The sequence below is a fragment of the Argopecten irradians genome, chromosome 16 (assembly GCF_041381155.1).
Source record: "Argopecten irradians isolate NY chromosome 16, Ai_NY, whole genome shotgun sequence".
Classification (NCBI taxonomy): domain Eukaryota; kingdom Metazoa; phylum Mollusca; class Bivalvia; order Pectinida; family Pectinidae; genus Argopecten; species Argopecten irradians.
This window is the reverse complement of record NC_091149.1, coordinates 13642276-13663420: the sequence shown is the minus strand read 5'-3', so window position 1 is coordinate 13663420 and position 21145 is coordinate 13642276. Positions and strand designations below refer to the sequence as shown.

Below are 21145 nucleotides of genomic sequence, written 5' to 3'. Positions count from 1 at the left end.
ATCTGCAAAGAGTCGTACTTTTGAACTAACACCATCCGGTAGATTACAATAATGATACTATTTCTATTCTATTTCCTTTTCACTTTTTTGCTTTGTGTTCTTCCTTTCCTTAAAATGGCTATCTCACCTTTTTTTGTTTTGTTAGTACCTTGCACCTATTTTTGTTTGTATTCTTATATGTTCATGTAACTCTTCGTTTACGGAGGAATAAAGATATGAATGAATGAATGAATCAAAACTTCCACACGAGTACTGTTCCCTGGGGAACTCCTGAATCTACAGAGATCGAAATCGTCTGTTGTTGTAATTCATAGAATAACTCAATACATCCACAGCATTAATGACACAACATCATACCACGTAAGTTTATCATTAGTTTTGCGGTACGAAATTATTCCTGTTTTAATCAGATTGGTAGTCACGTGATAGGCCTATCGTTTAGTGTTCAAAATGGCGGATGACGTTACGAGTGTTTACGCAGTGACGCATACATTTTTGTATTCCCTTTATTGACTTCCGATGCATGGTTTGAAACTGCTGTCAGTCCCAGTTGAATTATAACGCTTTGTTTGGCACAGAGGAGGTAGAAAATTCAACTGACAATACGATTTCGGAAGCATTTGGAGGCTCGCATTTTTAATGTCGATCACATTTCATTCAATCATTGTTGAGGAACAGCATTATTCAATATGAATCAGGTAGGCCTAGTGAGCTTTGATACCTAGGTCACTTAGGCCTAACAATGAATCAAGTCGTGGATTGTTTTTAGATAACATTGTTTTGTATGTACATGTTTGTTGTTTCAATTAATATTATTGATAAATATAGCATAAATATTATTTATATTTTGTAAGTTAAAAAAATTAAAAAAAAAAAAAACAAAAAAAAAAAGCACTCGAAATACGTCATATACTTGTATATGTACGGTGTATATCCAACTAACACATACAATATTGTCATGGAAGCACCTTGGTTTCCCGCCTCACCAAAACAGATTCATGAACAGTGTATGCTACCTGATAGCACGTACACTGTGCATGTAGAGAAGCCTTGAGCTCTTGACCTAAATACAAAATAAAATGATAGCCGAGTCTTTTACTGATAAAACACATGAACCCTGGCCACTGTAAACATACCTTCGAATTCCCTAAGTCATTTTGAGGACCATCTTCGACAATTTGGACTGCAGCACTAGGAAATTTGTTTATATCCAGGTTAAAAGAACTAATTAAAATGAACCAGGTATGTACCTTTACATATGAAAAATAAATCTTATGAAGTTGCCATTTGTAGAAAAATTGCAACAAATGTAAAGATAATGTCCACACGGATTTACATGTTTTTGATGTTGTAATGGAAATTAAGTGTACATTGCTTTCATGCTCAGACAGTAATAAATACTGTATTAACCCAGGGAAAGGGGCAGTGGTGTTTGGTGTTGTAATGGAAATTAAGTGTACATTGCTTTCATGCTCAGACAGTAATAAATACTGTATTAACCCAGGGAAAGGGGCAGCGGCACCCTCAATGATCCATGGGTTACTTTCACTGCCGTTATATCAACCCTTGGACTATCTTGTAGTAAAACTGAAGGCAGTTCAGGAGAAAATAGGTTATCAATTATTCATTAAAGGAGATAGGGTTGATATAAAACAACAGTGAAGGTAACCCCTGGAGTGACAAGGATGCAGTTGCAGAGCAAATACAATTAAGGGACATCTTTTCTTCCTTTTCCAAATCGCAACTCTTGAATACACATTTGGACTCTTCTGATTCAAGACTGGAACAATTCATTATGAATTTACAGTTGCGAATGATGTTAAAACCCGTGTGAGGCATAGCACAGTTGCCAGGTACTGATTGAAGGTTGGGGTTTTTCTCTCGGTTCGTCTTGTGATGCCATTCTTATCTCCCTTGAATGTGGATGGGTTTTGATCAATTTTGTCAAATACCCACTGTATTTGGCCCAATAAGAGGCTGGTGCACACCAAATTTGGACTAGTCTTTCATAGAATTATTGCCCAAAGTAAGCCATCACTCAATTTGCAAAAGAAATCAAAATCCACAGTTTACATATTTTTAGTCTGCATTCAATTAAAGTTTTATTAGATCAATTGAGGCGGCTGCTTATAGGGATAGGGGTGCTGATTTGGTAGAATACAGTACTTGATAATCTTAAACAGTCTATATTACATACTACATAAAACTACTGCCATGCTAGGATGTGTCACTGAAGAGAGAAATGGCAGAAATGAAAATGTCTCAATTTAGAATATTTTTGTTACAGGGTACAGTTCTTGTCATTTATTCATGGATAATCTATCCATATTATGCATTCTAAAATGTCTAAAAAAAAAGCAGGTCAACTCGGGAAAATTGCCTCAGTTGGTAAAACTGTATCTTGCTTTACTTCGATGGGACAGTGATAGCTGAGTGATTAAGATGTCCCGACATCTATAACCACTAGCCCGCCACCTCAGGTACTGGCCACTGGTCAGTGGTTTTTTCCCCTTGTAGTCTTATACTCCAGTTTTTCTCCATCAACAAACCTGCCATGTCCTAATATAAATGACCCTTAGCTATTAATTTGATGTTTAACTAAAAAAAACTAAAGTTTTGTACACTACTTTATGATGCCGTTGTTTGTTTGTCTGTATTTTTTTAATTTTTAAAATTTTTTTTGCCATTTTATTTGAATCAGCCGTTGATTTCTCCTGTTTCGGTTATTTTTATTGAGATGATTTGCGAATGCACAGTTGAAAACAGTTGTCAAAATTATACCACTGCAGGAAGGAAATATCTGTAAGTTTATTCTTTTTATTCCGCATATTTATAAGATGTTAAATATAATGTGCTTTTAATGGTATCTTAAATTGATAGTTTCCAGAAGAGAGATCCTCCTTATATGAAATAAATAGTGCTCTCTTATTTCGTTATGCTATGGATCAGCGTGTAGTCCCAGGAAAGCCGAACTCCTTATACCAAAAACTGCATTTATTTGACTCAGTATGTTATCAAGCCTGAATAATGGTCATTAATATTATTGGAGGTATTGTACAGAGCCTTTTGGCCTCTTGTTAATTAATTTTTCTCAATGTTTCATAAAATCTTTCTTTACAGATTATAGATTGGTACAGGGAAAAACTTGCTCGCAACTACAAGGTACCTGAGGACAGTTTCCTTGGCCGAAATGTAGTAATTGTATGTATTCTTCACAGCTATACATGTAAGAATGTATACATAAATGATTTTAGTAGCCTTTACACTGTACCCTATACATGAAGAGTTAGGGGGTAGAGGTATAGGGTAGAGGGTACAATGTAAGGGGTATATGGTAAGGGTTATAGAGTAGAGGGAAGAGGGTATAGGTTAGAGGGTAAGGGTACAAGATATGGGTAGAGAAAGAATGTAGATGGTAATGTTGTAGGGTACGCGGTAGATGGTATGGGTAGAGGGTAGGGGTACAAGCTAGGTGGTTGAGGGTAGAGGATAGGGGTACAGGGTAGAGGGTAAATGGTAGCGGTACAAGCTAGGTGGTTGAGGGTAGAGGATAGGGGGTACAGGGTAGAAGGTAAAGGGTAGAGGGAAGGGATAAAGGGGAGAGGGTAAGGGATATAAGGTAGAGGGTAAAGAGTAGGTGTACAAGCTAGGTGGTTGAGGGTAGAGTATAGGGGGTACAGGGTAGAGGGTAAAGGGTAGGGGTACAAGCTAGGTGGTTGAGGGTAGAGGATAGGGGGTACAGGGTAGAGGGTAGAGGGAAAGGATAAAGGGGAGAGTGTAAGGGATATAAGGTAGAGGGTCAAGAGTAGGTGTACAAGCTAGGTGGTTGAGGGTAGAGGATAGGGTGTACAGGTTGGAGGGTAAAGGGTAGAGGGAAGGGATAAAGGGTAGAGGGTAAGGGATATAGGGTAGAGGGTAAGGGATATAGGGTAGAGGGTGAAGGGTAGAAGATTGAAGATAATGAGGATATGGAGTAGATGGTACAGGATAGGGGTAGAGTGTAGGGGTAGGGAGTAGAGGACACATGGTAAGGGAAATCATTTACATTAAGAATGTTAAGATATCTTTTATCGCATAATTAAATATAACATAAATATTGTAAGACATATTTAAAGATGTTCCACCGTTAACAGAGCATAAATGACACTCATCATTTGAACAGTAATTGGTGTTTAATTGTGTATATATATGTCTAATTTACACAAACAATAACATTAAATAATTCATTTTGTTTTTGGTGCATGCGCAATCAGTACTTCATTCCATATAGGACATAGTGCCATGGAATTTTTTCGGGATGCAATTAATTATTTTTTATATTTTTATCTTGACGTAAAATTAGAAGCTCAAACTTTTAAATGGTGGTAATGGTGTAAAGTAAGTAACTTTTGTAACTGAAGAAAATTACTAAATCGTCTGCTGCTGTTTTTGATAGAGTAAAAATACCATTTGTCAGCGGTGGAGCATCTTTAATTAATAATACTATTGGGATGTCACTTGCATTTACTTATGTCATTAATCAAAATAGTACGACGTAGCACGATTGTCTCTGTAGACAGAAACGTCAAATCCTAGCATCGCCACTCTTATATAATAACAAATGATATTTCAGATGAAATTTTTGTCAATATTTCCACAAATACTTCATGTGATCAATAGATTCTTACACTCATGGCTGAATGCCTACATAATATGAAATTCATTAAACTCATTGAAAAAAATCACAATACATATAGCCACTGTAAGACCCTCAATGTCATTCATATCAAATAAATAAATTTCACGTTGGCCATATGATGTGTAGTGGATTGACTCCAGCGATCATTGATGACTTAGGCTCAGTTTCACGAACATTCTTTTACTAATTCCTGAATTTAAAATTCTCTATAGAAAAATAAATTACAGAATATAAGAAAAGCTCCTTAATTACTATTAGCTGTCTGACTTATGTCTACAACAGACATTGACTATAGACATTAATAATCCAAGATGGCAACATTATTGATTGATGTTGTATTTAATTTCATTCACTTATGTTTATTTTACAGAAACAGTTGGAGAATAACAATGCTTTCCTGGAAACAGAAGCGGTCCGCCTGTCGGACATACATCCGGATCACCATGTCCTGGAGGTCGGTTTCGGACCTGGTATCGGGATAGAGGCGGCTTGTAAAATTATAAAAGGTATTCCTAAGTAATGTGGCATCAAATAATTAATACCAATTTTCACACAAACTGACAGCTTCTGTGATTCACTGTATTCTGTATTTAGCATATTGCAGAGTTATCTGCCCATGCAGTTGGTATCAATTATAGCGCCATGTGTTTGTGAGTGTAACATCATATTTTTTAGAGAAAACAATCTGAATTTAAATCACAAACTAATGTCGTTGCAATCGATACCTATCCAGAAGGGAGGTAACTCTAGAATATTTTTGTTGTTCCCCTGAGGTTCGTTAAAAGCATGTTTTCCTGCAGACATCTTGGTATTCATAGTGTCATTATGCCAGCCTTTATCCATTCCCCCCTGAAATTTTATAATGGACTGTCCCAGGTCTTGAACATGTGCCTTCAGGTGTAAATGGGTTAATAAAAATGTTTTGACTAATTGAGAGTTCAGTAAGAATTTTTCATTTAACAGTATAGCTCATATGTGCCTTTTGTTTTCCAAAGTATAGAAATATCTCTATTAATTTTTAAACTAAAACTTTTTTTTATAATTTTCTTTCAGGTGGTAGTGGAATGGTGCATGGCATTGATATGTCCAGCTTTATGTTGAAAACGGCTTCAGAACGTAACTCGGAATTCCTGAAGACCGGAAAATTAAAACTAGAACAAGGTGACATTACTAAAACACCATTCAATACTAACACCTTTGATCGTGTGTTTCACTGTAATTGTTACTACTTCTGGGGGGATCAGTTGAAAGCTTCTAAAGAACTTCACCGCATTATAAAACCCGGAGGCAAGATGGTCACCACATTGAATTTAAACGCTGTCAAAATCGCTCAGGAAAAGAATTTATTACAATATGGCAAACCTGATCCGGAGAATTACATAAACGTTTTGAAATTAGCTGGATTCCGTGACGTGAAAATGGAAACATTACAGCATGAAGCATCTGGACATAAATATGAAGCAATTTTTGCATTTGTTGGTGATAAAAGTTAAGTAAACTCCGGTGAAGAGGAAAACAAGGGAGACAATTTCTAGCATGGGCATAGACTGGTTCCCTTTCCTTAGTTCTCTACTCTTCGCTAGGCTGTACTCTGCTCACTAGGGACCAGTAGCGGGTAACCATGATTGGTCAATCTACACATCCCGTTTTGCTGGCATCACTTTTTTTAGATGTTGAAAATCCCTTTACACATTAAGCAAAAGATCTTAACGTAAATAATAAATACTGTATTTGGACAATAGTTAAACAAAAGTAAATTAGGTTTTAAAATTTGAAATTATTTCATGCTACCAGAGCTCAGTGTACTTTTTTATAGAAATGATGTTAATGAAGTTGTGTTCTCTGACCAGAAGTAGCCATCTCAATGTTGGCATATCATGTGCAGAAATGATGCGCACTGTGGAGTTGGAATTTCTACTCAGGATGGTTACTCACTACAGTTTCTCAGTGAAGCATATGTTAGGGAGGTAACTGAGGCAAGAACCAGTCAAGCAGGGGCATAAAAAATAACCAAAATCAACATGAAATAATTTGTAACTTACTATGTTTCTTAAACATGTTAGTATAGAATATACATTAATTGTCAAAATTGATCGTTAACTAATCCACTTCGCGATCTATTCCAGTATATAATTTACTTCTTAATTTATAGTATGTAATTGAAACCTGTATAATCTGGAAGCCTGGCTGTTCCGTCCGCCCAAATATGCCAGGTCTTGGTGGCATTCAGTTTAGACAAGTTACATTGTATGTTTTCAAAATATGGATATTTAGATAAAAAAACTGATGATGTTGATGATCTTGGTGGCATTCAGTTTAGACTACATGTAGTTACAATGTATATTTTCAAGAAATGGACATTTAGATAAAAAAAATTGATGATGTTTGCAGACTACAATACCAAATATAAAAGAAAAAGAAAAATATAGGGGGACAAATATGATGAAGGTCTGTAATATTGTTAGCTATAGTAACTTACAGATATTATAAATACTGCAGACAACATATTAACAACTCCAAGAAGGGAAAGAACAGGGGATATAATCTGTAGCTTCTTGGATTAGAATTAAGGGTTAATCATCGAGGAAGAAATCAAAGGGAGATAATTTGTAACTTCTTGTGACTTGTTTGATTGATTTGCTTTGACAAAACTATTTTGTTTTTAAATAATTCTGACATTTTTTAACTACATCATGACATAGTTAACATTATTCAAAAAGCATTGAAAATTATTAAATTAGGTCAATTGATTTATTGTGTACTTTATATTCCTGTTTATTTTGTTAAAGATGCTCCACCGCCGACAGAGCAAAAATGGCATTCATCATTTGAACAATAATTGGTGTTTAATAGTATATATATGCCTCATTAACACAAAAAATAATATAAAATAATTTATTTGCCTTTGGTGCATGCGCAATCAGTACTTCATTCCATATAGGATATAGTATCACGGAATTTTTTCGGGATGCAATTAATTATTTTTCATATTTTTGACTTGAATTAAAAGTAGAAGCTCAAACTTTTCAATGGTGGTAATGATGTAAAGTAAGTAACTTTTGTAACTGAAGAAAATTACTAAATCGTCTGCTCCTGTTTTTTATAGTGAAAAAATACCATTTGTCAGCAGTGGAGCATCTTTAATTTTCAGAGAATTATAAGGTCAAGTAGAATTATTTTCAGACATTTTCTTCTGGTTTGGAATGTTATTTATTACATAACCATATTGTATGTGTGATGTTTCCATGTCTATGATTTTTACACCTGCATTAGACAAATGACTGGGCAGCATATAATTACACAAAAGTGTACAATGTGTTCACTTCGAGATAAAATTTAAAGATACATGTATGTAAAAGTTTAGTATGTGTTTAATTAAGTATTTAAATTGCATTTCAATTCCATTGTATTTTATTGATTTTGCTTTACAATCAGAACATTTTGTTATGTATTAATTTCTTACATTAATTTAAAGATTTTATTATTTTTGAAATAAAGTGTTTTCTTTTTATTAAAAAGAAAAAAAGTTTTGTTTTGTATACATTTTATGTCCAATTAACAGCCAAGTTTATTTAATGGCATTCCTTTTATGGAGATAGAGTACACAGACATACAATCACCGATCCACAGTCATCCTCGATACTCCAGGGGTTACTATCACTGTCTTTATATACACCCCTGCATTATGCCCATCCTAGATACTCCAGGGGTTACTATCACTATAATTATATCTACCCTGCATTATGCCCATCCTTGATACTCCAGGGGTTACTATCACTGACTATATATACAGCCCTGAATTATGGCCATCCCATATACTCCAGGGGTTAATATCACAGACTATATATACACCCCTGCATTATGCCCATCCTTGATACTCCAGGGGTTACTATCACTGACTATATATACACCCCTGAATTATGGCCATCCCATATACTCCAGGGGTTACTATCACTGACTATATATACACCCCTGCATTATGCACATCCTCAATACTCCAGGGGTTACTATCACTGACTATATATACACCCCTGAATTACGGCCATTCCCGATACTCCAGGGGTTACTATCACTGACTATATATACACCCCTTAATTATGGCCATCCCCGATACTCCAGGGGTTACTATCACTGACTATATATACGCCCATGCATTATGCACATCCTCAATACTCCAGGGGTTACTATCACTCTCAGTATATCCACCCTGGATTATGTCATTACAAACCTGAAGGCTGTTTGTGATAATAAATGAGACAGGTAGTTTAGTCATTTGATGTACATCATCATAATTGAATAACAGTATAATGTGGTTGACTTTGTGACTTTGAAGTTGGGCTTCACTGTATCTGTAATCTTCAAAGGAAGTCTCTGCAGCCCTGTGATTGGTCAGTTTTTTTCTCCTGAACTCTTTTAAGTTTTACTATGACATTATTCCAGGGGTGGATATAGCAAGTGATAGTAACCCCCCGGTGTATTGAGGACCGTAATTAAAAACCTAGTTGTAAAATGACTGACCCACACTCAGTTTGTGGAATCAAACCATATTAACATAGGTTAAAAGAAATGCTTCTGAAGTAGAGGCCTTGTCACTATTACGGTAACATGTCTGACACCATAACTAGTTGGTCACCCAAGGTATTCTGCCCATGAACATATTTTGGCATGAATAATTATCGCAATCTACACAAGTGATCATTAGGGGATCACTTTCAGAGCTGGACCTAGTTTCATGAACAATTCTTACCTTTAAGGAATTCTGTAACATTTCCTATTGGAAACCATTATACAACAGTTAAGGAAAAACTAAATATTTAATGCTTTCCTATGGAGAATTTTAAATTCTTAAAGTGAAGGAATGCTCATTAACTAGACCCAGTTTGGCTAACAGATTTCTTGACATTTTTACACTCCCAAACCCTGGCAGGATTTTAATGTCTTCAGACAATAAAACCGGTTAATCGCATAAAAAAAATGTTCTGACACAACTTATTCAGTCAGATTTTATTACGGAAAAAATCTATTTGAATATTTCTGTAAATTTTATTGTAGATGAAGTCTAAATTGATCAATGCCATTGGCCGTAACTTACGGAAGCCAGAGGCAACACTCCTGGGACGATTCGTGAAGGTTGGTTCTAGACTGTATTTATTCTCACCATATGGAATTTAAGCTCACCATAAGCTTGGTCGTTTGGACCAGGTGAGCTAATAAGCAAACGGATAAACTGATGGACGGACGGATAGAATCAAATGGGAGACGGAATACCTGTTTACGGTAATAAGATAGGCACCCACATCATGATGTGGAACCCTAATTAAACACCAAATTGATTTTTAGCTCACCTGGCCCAAAGGGCCGGTGAGCTTATGTCATGGCGCGGCGTCCGTCTCCGTCGTCCGTCCGTCCGTCCGTCCGTCAACATTTCCTTTAAATCGCTACTAGTCATAGAGTTCTGCATGGATTGTAACCAAATTTGGCCACAAACATCCTTGTGGGAGGGGGAACAGAACTTGTATAAATTTTGGCTCTGACCCCCCGGGGGCAGGAGGGGCGGGGCCCAATAGGGGAAATAGAGGTAAATCCTTTAAATCGCTACTTGTCCCAGAGTTTTGCATGGATTGTAACCAAAATTAGCCACAAACATCCTTGGGGGAAGGGGAACAGAACTTGTATAAATTTTGGCTCTGATCCCCCAGGGGCAGGAGGGGGTCCCAATAGGGGAAATAGAGGTAAATCCTTTAAATCGCTACTTGTCATAGAGTTCTGAATGGAATGTAACCAAATTCGGCCACAAACATCCTTTGGGGAAGGGGAACAGAACTTGTATAAATTTTGGCTCTGGTCCCCCGGGGGCAGGAGGGGCGGGGCCCAATAGGGGAAATAGAGGTAAATCCTATAAATCAGCTTTTGTCCTAGAGTTTTGCTTGGATTGTGACCAAATTTGGCCATAAACATCCTTGGGGGAAGGGGAACAGAACTTGTATAAATTTTTGCTCTGACCCCCTGGGTGCAGGAGGGGTGTGGCCCATAAGGGGATTTAGAGGTTAATAATAAAATTCCTTCAGAAAAGAAACAATGAACCTGTATTCAGAACATTACTTGGCATTACAAACCAGGTGAGCGATACAGGCCCTCTGGGCCTCTTGTCAATAATTTGTTTTGAAGTTCTTGAGAGTGTTTTTTATATTAGAAATATTTTATGTTTATTTGATATACTTGATAGTCTGATGTATACAAAATACCTTGCAAAACTGAAACATGTTGAAATAAAAAATAAAGAAAATTAGGACCGTATAATTTTATGCAAATAACCAAATTATTTGATTAACCGTTATATGAACAGCTTTATAATTATTGTTATGCTTTTTTATTTTATTGCCTAAAAAGCTATGACCTTTTTCAGAAAAATTTTGAAAAGAAGAATGGCTTCATTGAACTAGAAGCTGTCCGTCTTTGTGATATACAACCTAATCACCAAGTATTAGAGGTCGGGTTTGGACCAGGTATAGGGGTCCAGGCAGCTTACAACATTGTCAAAGGTATACTCATGTTTAACTTGCATAATCTATATCGAAATACAAAAATACCTCTTGATCATGAGTTTGGCCCTTTTGTCTCAAAACGGTCGACCAACTACACCTGCTCAACTACTGAAGGGATTTCAATGATACTTAATGGCAATAGTCTATGTGAAGTATAGTTGTCAACTTCGCTAGTTAAGGGTATTAGTCCGATACTAGAAGAGAGAGAATCATGTACATTATTTACATTTGACCAGGTACCTTCATTTGTGAAAGTGTTGCCTCTTTAATACAAAAGAGGGAGGGTATAAGTTGGTCTTCTGGATGACTGTTCTAGTTTATAATGGATGTAAACGTTTTTATTGCTGGATCACAAAATTTTAATTATATTAAATCGTACTTTCTCCATTGATCCATAAATTCATCCTCAATACTCCAGGGGTTACCATTATCACAATGGTACATGTAATATCCACCCCTCGCCCCGATTTTTCGAAACAAAATTGTTCTTCAATAATATTTGGTTGCTTTGCAGGTGGTGAAGGAACAATTCATGGCGTAGATTTTTCCGAGGAGATGGTCCGCATTGCAACAAAGAGATTGGAAAAAGGAATAAGTGATGGAAAAGTGAAATTGATACACGGAGATGTATCAAGCATGCCCTTCCTGCAATCAAATACATTTAACAGAATTTTTCATTGTAACTGTTACTATTTCTGGCCAGATATGTCCAAGGCAATGAACGAACTCCATCGTGTAATGAAGCCTGGTGGTGTCATGGTAACCGCAATGAACTACGAACGAGTAAAGCATATCCAGGCTGAAGGGTTCTTCGCAAAAGTCGGAGACCCCACCCTAGATCGGTATTTAAGCGCTTTGGATTCATGTGGTTTTATTGAAGTGGAAACAAAAAAATTCAAACATGAAAAAACTGGAGATAATCTTGTCGCCATATTGGCAAAAAAATCAGAAATATGAAGCCAAACAAATTGATAAATCTCCTTAAAGGAACAGTTTGTTACAAGTCATAACCTTTCCCAGTCTGATTAAACACAGATCCATATATCTCTGTTCAATAATGATTATTAGGATCTGTATTTTAATCAGATTGTAACTTTTTCATAGATTTATTTTTCTAATCAATTAAGCAGTTTTTGAGTTTATCTTACACAAACAAATTGTTGTTTTGAAGAAATATATTTGTTTTTGATGCTATTATTTTTCACTGTCTTAGATTAAGTTCCGAATTTTCAAGCAGAACAAAACTGACCATCACTAGCCTACAAAGTCTTCCTTTGAAGATTACAGAGAGATGGACCCCCAACTTCAAAACCAGTGAAGTACAGGATCAAATAACCTGTGTCGTCTGTTGCCTTTAGTTTTACTATGACATATCCCAGGGGTGTATATAAAGTCAGTGAGAGTATCCCCTTGAGTATTGAGGATGGAGAATGAAGGACAGATGTGTTCTTTCACTCAACTTTACTTTTGATGATTGTAAGCTACATGTAGTTTTATGGTGACCACATTAAATTCTGATGGACCCAGAAGGTCTAGTCCTATAATCAGAAGGCCTGATAGTTGAAAAACAGGTAATATAACTGGAATTTCTGTATATGAGTACTCAAAATATTATGTTCAAGGAAATCGAAAATGATGTGTAAATGCATGTATATCAGTTTTTAGCTCGCCTATTCGAAGAATAGGGGAGCTAATGTTGTCACCCCGGCATCGGCGTCGGCGTCAGCGTTGGTGTCCCATTTCACGTTAAAGATTTTGAGCAAGTTTCTGTTTCGTCAATTGTTTAAGCTTAAGTCATCATAAATGTTTATGATTTTATTTTCCTAATGTGTATGGATGCTGAACGTGATAATACAACCAATTTGGGGCCCTTTAGGGGTTTTTCGAGTCTGTTAATTTGTCATATTTCCATGTTAAAGTTTTTGAGCAAATTTCTATTTTGTCAATTTTTTAAGCATAAGTCATCATAAATGTTTATGATTTTATTTTCCTAATGTGTATGGATGCTGAATGTGATAATACAACCAATTTGGGGCCCTTTAGGGGTTTTTCGAGTCTGTTAATTTGTCATATTTCCATGTTTAAATAGTAAATACTTGAACATCAACTTCTTCTGAATAGGCGAGCTTTGCTGTTCTCCAACAGCTCTTGTTCCAACAAAAGTTTGTGAAGTTAACTTTTTACATGAGGATACATGTACAGCTGTAGTCTTTGGACTTGACACGAAACTGTGGTGAAAATTATCATGTTTTAAATGTCAGAAAAATGAAAAAGAACATTTTGATAGCCAAGGTCTTTTAAAAATAATCTTAAAACATGTGCATGTATCTGATATTAGCATCTATTGCAATTTAGCATTACCCCAGAAACTACCATTTGTGATCCAGTTTTTAACACTTAAAAGTAAAAGTAAACAAGTTCAGTCAAAGAAATGTGAAGTTAATGCAAAAGTAGCATATTTGGTAAAATGTAAAAACAAAAGTGCCTGCATATTTGTTAAGTACGATGTAAACTTGGCTACCAAACCTTGACTTGACCACAGGGATCTGAGAATTAGTTACAGGTTATGTTAATCTGGACCCACCACAGTGCCCCTATATCATTTTAGATGTTTTAAATGTGTCTTGATCTAAAATCATATTTTACATGATACTTGTGAATAATACCATACACAGGGATCTGAGAACTGAGAATTAGTCCCATATTTTATGGTAGAAGGAGTTTTGACGGTTTTTTATCTATACCCCTAAAACTTCTGAAATGGTCTATGGGTACTCTGGTGGGGTCATGATTATATAAACTGTAACTAATTCACAGATCCCTGTGTCTGATGGGGGCCATGATTATATAAACTGTAACTAATTCACAGATCCTTGTGATACCTAAATGCTCTGTTGGGTCAAATTAGGAAAGAATCGGAATGGTAATGGAGATTGGGTCTTCTTACTCATTTCCACCGATTTCCATGGTGATCAGCTGAAAGAACTTAAGTTGAGAAGGAAGTTGAGTTAGTATTGGCAAGAGTAAAACATGTATATAAAAGATATATACAGATCTTTATGTTACTTCATTTTATAGACCTCTAGATAATACATAATCGGAAATCCACAAGTCACCGCCTATCTTTTGTGTCGTTTGTGACAAACAACAGAGCAGTGACTCTTGGGTTTTCAAACACCTGGTAATAGGAATCCATCTTGTTTAGAGATTTTCTACTCTGTTTGTATAATATTCATCAGATGGTTCCCATATCTGTCAACAATACCATAAGATGCTTAGGGAAATGGTTTGATGAATCACTTTCAGATAACAACTCGATAATGATGGCTCTATCACAAGCAATGTCATGTATAAAGGTAGATGGAGCGGACTTCCTGGGAAGTACAAAACTTAGATTTATCAGCATGGGGTATTGGCAAGGCTGATGTGGCTGTTCCTGATCTACAAGGTCCAAGTGACAAAATTTGAGTTCTGCGACGACGGCTTGGAGTCCCACCAGGATTTATTTCCATTGGGTTGTATGGGAAATCCAACCAGCTACAATTACCGCTTTCATCCATAGTAGAGGAGTTCAAGGTAGCAAAGTGACGCCTAGTCATGACATGTGGGACTCCTTAGATGCTAGAGTCAGTGGAGCAGTAGTCGAGACAAGGATAGGAAGAAAGTGGTCATCATGGACATCTGTAGACCAGGCTTAAAGTATGCTGGAACTACGTGATGTGTTTGGAAACACGTGCAGCGTATGGCAAGGACTAGGGTTGCAGCACTTTTAATAGTGAAAGCGTGCATCAATACCAGAGAGGCACAGAATGGTTCAGAGCGAGGTTTGGCGGGTAGAGGAAGATAACAGAAAGTAAAAAACTGTTGAGCTGAGAAAGCAAGGATGTGGATGAAGTTGGACTATCTATGTCAGAAGTGTAGAGGAAGGTCCAGTACAGGACAGCATTCTTGTTAAGAGCGGTATATGAGACACTGCCGTCCCCAGCAAATCTTCACCAGTGGAGACCTACCGATGACTAATCATGTCAGCTCTTTGGGAGCCAGGGATCGATGGCCCACAACTTGTCAGGGTGTCGGATATCTTTGACACAGGGGCGTTACAGATGGCGTCACGATAAGGTCCTACACGTGCTGACAATCAGTAAGAAAGGAGAAAAAAACACCCGAAGTCAATACCTGAAAATCTGAAGATTTTTGTAAGCGAATGTGAGACAGTAGAATGGAAGAAATCAGCTACAAAATCATTGCTGGATAGAGGAAAGGACTGGAAGTTCAAAGTCGATCTGGATGGAAAGCTTGTTTTCCCAACAATAGTGGAGACGACATTACGTCCAGGCATGGTTCTGGTATCGAACCAGTCCAGAACTATCATTGTAGTGGAACTCATAGTGTCTTGGAAGGAAATTGTGAAGAGGCGCATGAAAGGAAGAGTTTGAAGTATGCGGATCTAATAGCTGGCTGCGAAGAGAAAGGATGGAATGCATGGCTGTTCGCGATCGAGGCTGGATGCAGGGGGTTCCCAGCCAAGTCAACGAACAGACCCCTGCAACATTTAGAAGTACAGGGGAAGGCATTGTCATCAGCCTTGAGAAGAATTGGTGAAGTTGCCGAGAAAGCATCATGCTGGTTATTGCACTGTCGAGGCGACTTGGAATGGAAGTCAGGATCAATCGAGTAGTGGATTGGCCACCACTACTGACCAAACAACTGGAGGATGTCGTGGTTTTGGGTTGAAACATCTGATGATAGTTGACGACCATCTGATGATGATGGAAACTGACATGTGGCGCCGAGGGGCAGACAACCAGGCATGTGAACTACATGGATGTCAGGAAGATGATGCAGCATTAGATCAGCTGTAAATGTCATATGGATTGGGATAATTTCAACTTGGTAGATATTGACGGGACAAAGGAAAGTGTCAAGCAAAATGCAGCTACATGTAACTCAAATAACATTCAACTTCTAAATATGGCGGAAGATTCATTGCTGGAACAAGTTGTACAGCACAGACAGTATTGGATCTTGTGCTTACTAACAGCGTAACACTGTGGAATTGAATAAGATAGAGATGATATTCGGATACTCATATCATAATGCAGTCTGTATAGATTCAAGTCCAGTTTCCTTCACTGTAAAGGAGATGTTGACATCATACAAACGGATTCGTTAACAGTTTGACAAGACTTTGATGTTAAAAGTGCTGAAATGACTACAGAAGACCACGGCAAATAATTCACAAGTATACCCCTAGTAAGATTTTAAGGGGTTAGGGGTTCAACATTCTGGGCTATCAAAGTCAATATCCTTCTGTCTGTAATGACGACGGAGTGAAACGAAGGCGAGCAACTGTGGTAGATAGGAATGGGTTCAAAGACTAACAGAATCTTACACGGGTCTGTCAAGTAGACAAGGGTATCTCAACTCGAGTGAAAGATTCTGGCTTGTCACCCGAGGCTTCCGAGGCTTTAACGAGGGTTGAAACATCCCTGTCAACTTGACAGACCCGTGTAACATTATATTTCTCTCATGATTTAACGAACCATTATGAAAGGCAGCTATATAGAAACATTTCCAAAGCGCTGCCGTCATAGGAACGTCGCAATGCGTCAAAGTCAATGACTGACGTCGAGACAATTGTCGCCGCATGTAATGACGACGTGATTCATGGAAATATAAGAATGACAATAAGGCTACCAAAAGGCTAAAGAAGAAACAACAACAGACACAGTAATCAAATGATATCGTGATAAGTTCAAAGCCTCGCGATTTAACACACGAAAAACGCATTCCAAAGCTTGTAAAACATCTTGATAGTAGGGAATGATAATATAAAAAGTCTTAAAAGGCTAGTTGGCGATAAGCAATGAGGAAAGACCTATCTGACGTCCCACCTCTTGAAAAACGATAAATGAAATTAAATACACTCAACCGCAGATGATAAGCCAAACATTCTCAATACCAATCACCTGGGAGGACCGTACATCTGTCCCAGGTATGCCAGGAACACCATACCTCTATGGAGAACAACGTTGTACAAGAGAGAGGAGAAAGAAAACGACTGCAAAACCTTGAAATCGGTAACACAAGTGAGTCCCGGTCAGGGTTCTCGCCTTGGTGAGAATTACCCTTCCTCACCATTACAAACAAAGTGGAAGAAGTAGTCCGGCGACCTTGTCCTTGAATGTGTGAAAGAGGACAGTATAAAAAAATGATCTGAAAAGACAGTTACTAACGGTGCGTTTCCCATACATGTGATTGTTGTAAGAGTCAGCAGGAACACGTGATCGTGTCAAGTGGGTCATTCATGAACCACATTGACATACACAAACTCCTGAACGATTGTCAAAACGTTTTCCAAAGGTCTTGCGCTGGAACCCACACGAACGGTTGCTGAATAAATTAGATATGGCATAAGTAACTGCCTCACTCTTGAAAAATGTTTAACGGAACGAAAACCCCAGCAAGTCATGATAGAGGGAAAGCTGTCAGAGGTATGGGGTCTCCCATTAGAACTGTCCAAGACCTCTACCTATCCTGCCTTTTATCGACGACCCCACCCTCTTCCCTGCACACACCTCCTAAATAATATCAGGTCGCACGTCAGAAGACTAGTTAGAGTAAAAGAAGATACTGAAATGTTGAGGTACAATCTTGTCAAACTGGGATCACGCCCTGTGTACGTATATGGACTTTATCTAGACAAGTGTAGCGTGTTGCGGGTCAGTACAAATCATCATCGAAACTTCATGGGTTACTGTCATTGTCGTTATCTATCCACCCGTAGACAAGTTATTATCTCATAGTAAAACGGGAAGCAGTTCAATAGAAAAAAGTACCAACCACAAGAATGTATGGGACTACCTTTGACAACTACAGAGAGAGCGATGCCCAATTTCAAAACCACATAGTCAACCACAGTGTACCGTTATTCGATTAATTTGATGTGCATCAAAGTACAAAACTATATCTGCTTATTAAAACGACAATGGATGGATGTTACCCGTGAAATACAGAGGAAATGGTTAGGAAGTTACCCATGGAACCAAGGCCTTGTACCATTCCAAACGATGGCAATGCTCACTATATCGTTGTATATATATGAGATCCAATTCAAGCTAGTACCTCGAAGTCAAACTCACTGCAGACCTGTCCTGGAAACATCACATAAACAAGAAAGCAACAACATTATCGGTCTTCAATGATCTCCGAAACAAAAATTAAAAGTTTCCTAAAACCCATGTCTACACATGTAAATTGAAAATCGATAGTCTAAGATATAGGGTTACAACACCAAACAAATACAAGATTCCTTGCATAATCTACGCTAACAGTGAAGTTTTGCCGTCTGGCGCAGTAATTGCTTGTAAGACGGCCCGCGTTATGAAAATAACATGAAATTATTTTAATTTTAAAATTGTTAAGAGGTGATATTAATTCTAGTAACAACAGTAAGCTAATAACTGTTGCGACTCTACAAGTGTATCAATTTCAATTTGCTTTTCCTATTCAGAATTTACTTTTCCTATTCAGAATTTACAAGCAACTTCATCGGCCTAGTAGTTGTATAGATTTGACATTAGATTTGATTTGACCCGTTGTCGCGTAATAATAAATGATAAGGAATATAACAATTGAAATTGCACGAGGATTATTTCACGTGACATGTTGATCAATTGTCCAATATGTCCATGAAAGCATCTAATGATTTTCGCGGTTTTTTTCCTCCTTGAAAAGACGAAATAGCGAGAGACGTACAGGCGTCAAAATATTATGAGACACGAAAAAATACCGAAAAGGCCCCAAAATCTGTCAATTTTTCAAATCTGTTATTTAGTCTTTGAATTGTTGAATTTTAAATACTAAGTACATCATTGCAGATGTAGTTACCATGGTAACTTTCCGAAATATATGTAATTTTATAAACAATTTTGATTTGATATTCTTTGCCTATTTCTGCTATTTTTCTAGAAATCATAGAGCGCATCCTTGAACAAAATTTATATATCGCCTAAATATGCACCTTAGTGTCTGTATATTCAGTAATTGTTGAGGTTTTTTTCAATAACTGCGCTTTAGCTGCTGTTTCCTGTAGAAAAACAGGTCAAAAAGGTCAAAAATTTAAAATTTGCTTAAATGCATATATCTCGCCGGACGGATATCATGGCAACTAGAACTGTAATAATAGAAAAAAATACTATGAATATTCAAATACATTATGAATTACCAAATATTTAGATTTTTTTTTTTAGCCCACCATCATCAGATGGTGGGCTATTCAAATCGCCTTTCGTCCGTGGTCCGTCGTCCGTCCGTCCTTCCGTCCGTCCGTCCGTCCGTCCGTCCGTCCGTCCGTCCGTCCGTCCGTCCGTTAACAATTCTTGTTACCGCTATTTCTCTAAAAGTACTGAAGGGATCTTTCTCAAATTTCATATGTAGTTCCCCTAGGACCCTAGTTGTGCATATTGTATTTTGGGACTGATCGGTCAACAAGATGGCCGCCAGGCAGCCATCTTGGATTTTGATAGTTAAAGTTTGTTACCGCTATTTCTCATAAAGTACTGAAGGGATCTTTCTCAAATTTCATATGTAGGTTCCCCTAGGACCCTAGTTGTGCATATTGCATTTTGGGACTGATCGGTCAACAAGATGGCCGCCAGGTAGCCATCTTGGATTTTGATAGTTAAAGTTTGTTACCGCTATTTCTCATAAAGTACTGAAGGGATCTTTCTCAAATTTCATATGTAGGTTCCCCTAGAACCCTAGTTGTGCATATTGCATTTTGGGACTGATCGGTCAACAAGATGGCCGACCAGCCGCCATCTTGGATTTTGATAGTTAAAGTTTGTTACGGCTGATTCTCAGAAAGTACTGAAGGGATCTTTCTCAAATTTCATATGTAGGTTCCCCTAGGACCCTAGAAGTGCGTATTGCATTTTGGGACTGATCGGTCAACAAGATGGCCGCCAGGTAGCCATCTTGGATTTTGATAGTTAAAGTTTGTTACCGCTATTTCTCAGAAAGCACTGAAGGGATCTTTCTCAAATTTCATATGTAGGTTCCCCTAGGACCCTAGTTGTGCATAATGCATTTTGGGACTGATCGGTCAACAAGATGGCCGACCAGCCGCCATCTTGGATTTTGATAGTTAAAGTTTGTTACGGCTAAATCTCAGAAAGTACTGAAGGGATCTTTCTCAAATTTCATATGTAGGTTCCCCTAGGACCCTAGTAGTGCATATTGAATTTTGGGACTGATCGGTCAACAAGATGGCCGCCAGGTAGCCATCTTGGATTTTGATAGTTAAAGTTTGTTACCGCTATTTCTCAGAAAGTACTGAAGGGATTGTTCTCAAATTTCATATGTAGGTTCCTCTTGGACCCTAGTTCTGCATATTACATTTTGGGACTGATCGGTCAACAAGATGGCCGACAAGCAGCCATCTTGGATTTTGATAGTTAAAGTTTGTTACGGCTATTTCTCAGAAAGTATTGAAGGGATTGTTCTCAAATTTCATATGTAGGTTCCCCTAGGACCCTAGTAGTGCATATTGCATTTTGGGACTGATCAGTCAACAAGATGGCCGCCAGGTAGCCATCTTGGATTTTGATAGTTAAAGTTTGTTACCGCTATTTCTCAAAAAGCACTGAAGGGATCTTTCTCAAATTTCATATGTAGGTTCCCCTAGGACCCCAGTTGTGCATATTGCATTTTGGGACTGATCGGTCAACAAGATGGCCGCCAGGTAGCCATCTTGGATTTTGATAGTTAAAGTTTGTTACCGCTATTTCTCAGAAAGCACTGAAGGGATCTTTCTCAAATTTCATATGTAGGTTCCCCTAGGACCCCAGTTGTGCATATTGCATTTTGGGACTGATCGGTCAACAAGATGGCCGACCGGTGGCCATCTTGGATTTTGATA

General features: G+C 37.6%; 1 protein-coding gene across 6 annotated transcripts; it reads left to right on the top strand.

Moving 5' to 3' along the window:
* Positions 1 to 425: 425 nt before the first annotated feature.
* Positions 426 to 14271, top strand: LOC138310257 (uncharacterized methyltransferase YdaC-like). 6 transcript variants are annotated; one of them, XM_069251389.1, is made up of 5 exons: positions 426 to 698; positions 3121 to 3201; positions 5049 to 5184; positions 5732 to 5839; positions 9731 to 9808. In XM_069251389.1, the coding sequence occupies exons 1-5, from the start codon at positions 690 to 692 to the stop codon at positions 9739 to 9741; spliced, it is 345 nt and encodes a 114-aa protein (XP_069107490.1). In that variant the 5' UTR covers positions 426 to 689; the 3' UTR covers positions 9742 to 9808. The 6 variants fall into 6 exon arrangements, with proteins under 6 accessions (XP_069107490.1, XP_069107488.1, XP_069107487.1 ...); XM_069251387.1 differs by lacking the exon at positions 9731 to 9808 and adding an exon at positions 1153 to 1242 and having other exon boundaries at positions 5732 to 8452; XM_069251385.1 differs by lacking the exons at positions 3121 to 3201; positions 5049 to 5184; positions 5732 to 5839 and adding exons at positions 1153 to 1242; positions 11085 to 11220; positions 11738 to 14271 and having other exon boundaries at positions 429 to 698.
* The last annotated feature ends 6874 nt before the right edge of the window (positions 14272 to 21145 follow it).

Coding starts and splice junctions, on each gene's coding strand:
- LOC138310257 (XM_069251385.1), top strand. Junction 9,809..11,084: donor TCCTGGGACGATTCGTGAAG/GTTGGTTCTAGA, acceptor GACCTTTTTCAG/AAAAATTTTGAAAAGAAGAA. Junction 11,221..11,737: donor AGCTTACAACATTGTCAAAG/GTATACTCATGT, acceptor GTTGCTTTGCAG/GTGGTGAAGGAACAATTCAT.